This window comes from Seriola dumerili, unplaced genomic scaffold (assembly GCF_002260705.1).
Source record: "Seriola dumerili isolate Sdu_G_001 unplaced genomic scaffold, Sdu_1.0 BDQW01000109.1, whole genome shotgun sequence".
Classification (NCBI taxonomy): Eukaryota; Metazoa; Chordata; class Actinopteri; order Carangiformes; family Carangidae; genus Seriola; species Seriola dumerili.
In genome coordinates this window covers 948467-954970 of record NW_019174364.1, presented here as the reverse complement: position 1 = coordinate 954970, position 6504 = coordinate 948467, and the positions used below count along the sequence as shown (strand labels likewise).

Genomic DNA, 6504 nt, shown 5'->3' with positions numbered 1-6504 from the left:
CCAGCCTCCTTAGCTATGAACTTTTGTGGCTTACCCATCCTATGGAGGGTATCAATGATGGTCTTCTGGCCAGTTGTCATGTCTGCATTCTTCCCCATATTGAACCGAACTGAGACAATTGCAGGTGCTTTGAGTTTAGTAGATGATTAGTGTGGGACACTCAGTTTAAAACATTCATGCCCTGCAAAATTTGGGCTGATTTCTTCACAGTATTCTAATTTTTTGAATTCCTGTTTTCGTGGGTTTTATGAGCTGGAAGCCCAAATTATGTAAAAATAAACAAATAAATACTTGAAATCATTTAAATTGTGGGCCCTGAATCTATAATCTATGAAAGTTTAACTTTTTGAATGGAATTATGGAAATTAAACAACTTTTCCATGATATTCTAATTTTTTGGAAAGGGTCTGTATATAAAGCATAGTGCTTCAGGGAGCAAAGAGATTCTTGTGTCATGGTCAGTGTGGTATACAGTGATCTGTAGCACCCACCAGAGGGCAAAAGTTGAATTGTTCAGGGTTAAGGCTCTTAATTTTTTTCCTGCTTGTTTTCTTACTCAGGAAGTCCCAGAGGGAGGGCAGATTAGCACATTGAACAGACTGAATGACTTCTGTGTAGAACTGGGTCAACAGCTCCCGCATGTGGCCCAGCAGAGGATGTACTTTGGTAGTCACAGCAAAAGTACATCCTCTGCCGGGCTTTTTTATGTATGTGACCTGAACTTTCTGTATGTGATGTAGTTATTTGGGGTATTTATTACCTTTCCCAAATAATAGTCATACAGAGAAATTCTAGATTAAAAACAGTTGGTCAGAAATACTGTATTAATGGCAAGTAAACTGCTCATTGTGGGTGACCAGCAGCACCCCCTTGCTCCATCTTTCGAACTTTTGCCATCCGGGCGACGCTCCCGTCCGCCCCCATTCACCAAAAAAAGGTCAAAGTTTTCATTTGTACTACAAGCAATTAAGCTCTTAAACAAATAATGCACCTTTCTGTTTAGTCACCTTAGCTGTTCACTGTGCACCTTACTGTCCAGCTGGTCTGGGCAGCAGGTGCGACCATCTTAGCCATTATGTTTTTAATAATGCTGCAAGGCGTGAAGTGGAAATTTTTCATGTTGTATATCCTAAGCTGTCTTTATCGAATGTTGTTTTTTCTTTTTTCTTTTTTTTTTTGAAATGCCTGTGATAATGCTGCAAACCAATTTCCCCACAGGGACAAATACAATACTACTACTACTACTACTACGACTACTACTACTACTACTAGATTATAGGGTTTAGCTGAGGGGACCTCTTTTGTGGTGTGTGGCACTCCTCAGGTTGGGGTATTCAACCACAGAAATCATTGAACCTAATTTTACTACATTCGCTATTTCATTAACCTTTCTATTTTTAGCCTGTAAATAGGGTCAGGGTCAGCAATGACCAATTTCACAATGTACTGCCCTACTTCTTTTACTGTGGAGTTAATCTTGTAAGGTTTGTACTTATTTTTGTATTTACACATTTTCATTGTTTTTGAGAACCATTTCAATCTTTATCACTTATACATGTTTGCCCCTGTATTTCGCCGTACTCCTGTAAACCTCATACCAACAAGCATAATGCATATTTTGTATAAATATATTAGTTTTTTTCAGTTTTTTTGAGTTGTTCATCCGGATGTGCTGAAAGCAATGAATGAGACTACTGTGTCAGGGTTGGTGACATGACAATATATAACCTACTGTTAGGACATTGATTGATTTTCCTGAAAATTTACTACATCATGATGATTATGAATATTGTGATATAAGCATGTTTCTCTTTTAAGCTCCAAAGAAGTTACATTTCTGCTGAACTGTCTGTGCTGCATATCCATCATTATAAAGTTATTCTGCTTATTATACTGCTACTTACTGTTGCTATGTACTTGTTAGGTTATCTAATTATTAGAAAATCTTGAGTAGTTGTGTATATGTCCTGACAGGTTTGGGCACGAAATGATACTGGAAGAAATTATTACATCTAAGACAACATGTAACTTTTTCCTTTGCCACCTATTTGAGGCATTAAAGTAACTGTTACTTATTAGTAAATACAAATTAGTGGTCCATGCAAGGCTGTAGGCTGGCTACAGGATAAGTGCGACCAAGAAAAGAGAACGGTCCCATCAAAATTATAATGCAATACTTGCAATTCTCAGAATGTTTTAACAGTTTCCAAGTAAAACAAAATTTGAATTCAACTTTTGAATGCTAAAAACAACAACACCAATAGGTCATTTTCATGCATGCATTTAATAACTTTTTTTCTACACATTTTTTTTGTTTATAAAATATATACAGAATATCATGACATAGGGCCAGCAAATATGCTAACCTCTCCACATTGTACATATACAAAGGTTATTCTGACCCACTCACCCATCCAAACATATCACAAGCATTTGTTTCCATCAACATTTTTTACAAGAAAACACTTCAGACTGTGTTTCTGATGTTGAAGTCCTGTTTTTATCAAAGACACACACACAAAAATAAAGCATGTGCACGGTTTAACGCTGCCATTGGCATGTATCTGAGATTAATGTTCATTTGTTGCGGAAAAAATCATTTGTCTGTATCCATTTGCTTATTATTTCCATTTCAAGATAGCCATTCAGAATCCGGAAGACATCAGGAAGGTGGACGTCCAGAAAAGTGTTGTTATTATTCTTAAGAGACAGAGGACACTTCTGTCTTGCTGGTTGATACTGAGGTCTCATCTTCAACCATACCACCCATTCCAATAGTGCTCAGCATGCAGTTACGGAACTGCAAATGAGAAAACATAAGATGAGATACAGTGTTACAATGTTATGTATAAATCTCACAAGAACAAACCCTCATTTCCTGTTTATACGAGACCAAATATAACTGTATAACTGATATATTAAGGTGGACTTCAGAATTTTAAAATGTGTTTCTAAATCACAGTAACTCAGCAAATCATTAAGTATATAAGCACTAATATGAAAAACTGTGTCAGAAAAGCAACATAAAAAGCATCAATTTCCTATAAACAGTATACAAAGCATTTCTTTTACAAGAAGTGTTTAGTCTAATAAACACTTTAAATAAGTGGTCTTTATAATGTAGTCATAATAGCCTATAAGTAATATAGCTAATGTACCAAGTAGCTATAAGGATAATTATTGTTATCTGTTTATACACAAACCTCCATTTATGGGTGCCCACAGGAGGCATTAGAGTCGTTAAAAAATATTAATATATTATTAATATTAATAAACACTTATATCTGCTTACAACTACACTTGGGATAATTTTAAATCATTAATTCAACTATTATATACTGCTTATAAATAGCAAATGAGGGACATAAAATAAAGTGGTGCCTTGTTGGGTACCAATTTTTTGATAAGTCACAGTATAAGCTATTAATAACAACAAAGTTTGGGTTGCCAGGTTGTGACTATAGTGTTCATGCTTTTCTTGCAGGACACTTGATCTGTCTTTTTAGTTTAGGAATATCAATAAATCGATTAATGTGGAGTACTGCAGAGCGTCTGGTCCAAAATTCACATATTAGCAACTTCATATTTACACTGCATACCTGCAACACTTCATTAATTACTCCCAACATTTAAAATGACTTATGACTCATTTTTGCCATTGGCTCATTAGAGAGTGAGAAACTCCTGAACCTCTAATAACTGCAGGCTTGATGTTTTTACCATTCATTGAATATTTATTACATAACTGCAGACCTGGCGGTTAACTCTTCTTTACTAATGACTTGATTTTTAATGGCTCAAAAACTGGAGGGATTTTTCCCAATCTGGCAACACAAAACGTTGTTCTCATTAATGGCTAATAACTGAAAAAGAAGCCATTACTTTCAACTTATAAACCCTTTATAAAGGGTGACAGGGCGGCAGTAACAGTTGCTACACCGCAGTAATAAACTGACCTGTTTGTTCATCAACACATAGATCACAGGATTGAACAATGCTGAGCTCTTTGAGAAGAAGGCAGGGACAGCCATGGCTGTAGCTGAGAAGGCAGCTCCCTTGTTGAAGAAGATCCATGCAGCAAAGCTGGCGTATGGGGTCCAGGCCACGAGGAAGCCCATCACCATCAGGATGCACATGCGTGTCACTTCCTTCTCAGCTTTCTGGGTGGATGCTGAGTCCTGCTGCTGGGCTGCAGCCTGAAATGTGATGAACAGAAGAGCAGGAATGAGGTTAGCCAGACATACATACAGCAGCTCTTAGCACAATATGGAGCATAAATGCCAAACACTGACTGTGTACAAGTTCTTACACGTTAAAGTTTTAGCTTTTCTCTGTTTTATAATATTGCAAATTTAATAATATGGGCTTTTGGACTGTTGGTCAGACAAAACAACAATTTGAAGATCCATCTTGAGGTAAAATGATAAATGATTGAGAATATAATTGTCAGATGAGTTTATAATGACCAAACCATTAAATCAAGATGCAAAAAATGCAAACCCATTGCTAAGCCAAGCAATTGAACAGTCAATAAAGAATAGTCTTTTGAAAACCCTGCACATGACATGTTATATATTACCATTAAAACAGCATAATCAAATTATAAAACAATAATATTGACAAATATGACTCATATAATGCTTTTCTGTGTACTCAAAGACACTTTACGGTAGAGGAGAACATAAGAAAGCAGAAAATACTATCAATGTGATGATAAAAGTGTGGCACAGGGTGTAGCAATTAAAGTCAGGGTACAGGGGAGTTTTTCTGTGGGATGGCAGTTGTCCCCCCACACAGTCTATTACACTACCCTTTAGTTAAGAAAGTAAGACTTACAGCTTTGACTGTCAGCACAAGGCTTCCATAAGTGAAAAAGATGGTTCCAACTGGGACACAGAAGTGGCAGATGAACATATACATGACGTATGATTCGTTGTTGTAGCCTGGGGCCAGAGTGTAGTAGTCTGGTCCACAAGAGCACTGCAGACCCTCAGGAATGTACCTGTGTGAGAACAGAGAGGGACAGCAGAGAAAATCATTCAGCACTGATGTTTATGAATATGCTTTTCACTCTTACACAAGTGCATTTTGGAAGCAAGAAAACTTTTCAGCTACACTTTTCTGGTTTTATTTTCAGATCTATTTTTATTCGATAGCTACAAATTGATCTGATCGTTTAGATACATGTTGGCACGATAGCTGCACCCTGCCCAATTTTATCAGCTGTGGAACAACAAATGAGGAAACAGCAGGAGATTTGGATGAAGCACATTATATTGTATAGGGTCTCACTTCTTTTTGAACTGTAGGAAAATTAAATTTGTGTAGAGAGCTCAAACTGCTCTTTGTGCCGCACCATAGTCATCATCAGAGCGCTACTTTTGTTTTGTCTTTTCATCTGTTCAGGAGTTTGCTTGTACTATATCATATCCTTACTCAAATAGCATTTTGAATGCATTGGTTTAACTTGTTTTAAACTGCACTATTACTTTTTTTTCACTAAGTGATGGGTCTGAATACCCAAACTGTTATTGTTGTAATTAGCACCAGTTGTGTACAGTTTTCTTCTAAGCTGCCGACTTCTTTCACAAAATAGCTACAGAGTCCTTTTTTTTTCTTCGCATGATTAGTTACAGTCTTAGCACCATGGGAGTTTGGGACCCTAATATACTTAGACAATATCTGTCTGAACGTGAACCTATCTCAATGTGTAGTTTCTCTGAATGTGTCCATTTTAGTGCATAGATGAAGATGCATGATATTTGAATTACCTGGACCAGCCACCCAGTGGAGGGGCGGCGCAAGCAAGAGCCATGATCCAGGTGAAAAAAACTCCAACTCCTGCATGACTTGCGGTGAACTTGAAGCTTCCCATAGGCTTGCAGACAACAATGTATCTCTCAACAGCCAGGACAACCAAAGACCAGAGAGCAATTTGGCCTGTAAGACAAAGAAAGAATAGGAAACATCTCTTTATACCTGTAGTTGACTTTTAGTGGATATTTAAAGTACTATATGAAGTACTATATGAAGCAATAATAGGCAGTAACATTTAATCATGTACCTCCCAGAGTAGCCATGAACCCTTCAATGGCGCAACCCATTGGTCCGAAAATAAAATAGCCGTTAATTGCAGTTATGAAGGTGATGGTGAACCCAAAGCAGACCATGATCAGTCCAGCCACAGCCAAGTTGACCAGGATGAAATTGAGAGGTTGCCGGAGCTTCTTGTTCTGAGCTGTGACCAACAGAGTTAGAGCGTTGATGGGGAAGCCAGTGCAGATCAGGAAGAACATGTAGACAGCAAGCAGTTTGAATTGCCATGGATCCCCCAGGTAGTACTGTGGGTATTCAAAAGGACTCCTCACAAGCCCCGTCCTGTTGTTCATGGGGATGTAGAAGTTCTTGCCCTCTGTGCCGTTCTCCATCTTCTTTCAATGATGATGTGCGTTGTTTGTCTAATGCAGTAAAGAGCCCCTCTGCAGGTCATTTGCAAGTCTAAGT

At 37.7% G+C, this 6504-nt stretch overlaps 1 protein-coding gene across 1 annotated transcript; it reads right to left on the bottom strand.

The window, feature by feature from the left end:
* Window positions 1-2583: 2583 nt before the first annotated feature.
* On the bottom strand, window positions 2584-6428 carry LOC111222857 (green-sensitive opsin-like). The gene is made up of 5 exons (XM_022746739.1): window positions 6065-6428; window positions 5772-5940; window positions 4837-5002; window positions 3957-4196; window positions 2584-2800 (listed from the first exon to the last, which is right to left on the bottom strand). Exons 1-5 carry the CDS (start codon window positions 6426-6428, stop codon window positions 2702-2704), a joined length of 1038 nt encoding a protein of 345 aa, XP_022602460.1. The 3' UTR covers window positions 2584-2701.
* Between the last annotated feature and the right edge of the window lie 76 nt (window positions 6429-6504).

Excerpts from the sequence above, each read along its gene's own strand:
- LOC111222857 (XM_022746739.1), bottom strand. The coding sequence starts at position 6,428 with ATGGAGAACGGCACAGAGGGCAAGAACTTCTACATCCCCATGAACAAC. Across the intron at positions 5,941-6,064 it reads GTTCATGGCTACTCTGGGAG|GCCAAATTGCTCTCTGGTCT; the intron begins GTACATGATTAA and ends TTTGTCTTACAG. Across the intron at positions 2,801-3,956 it reads ATGTGTTGATGAACAAACAG|TTCCGTAACTGCATGCTGAG; the intron begins GTCAGTTTATTA and ends TCTCATTTGCAG.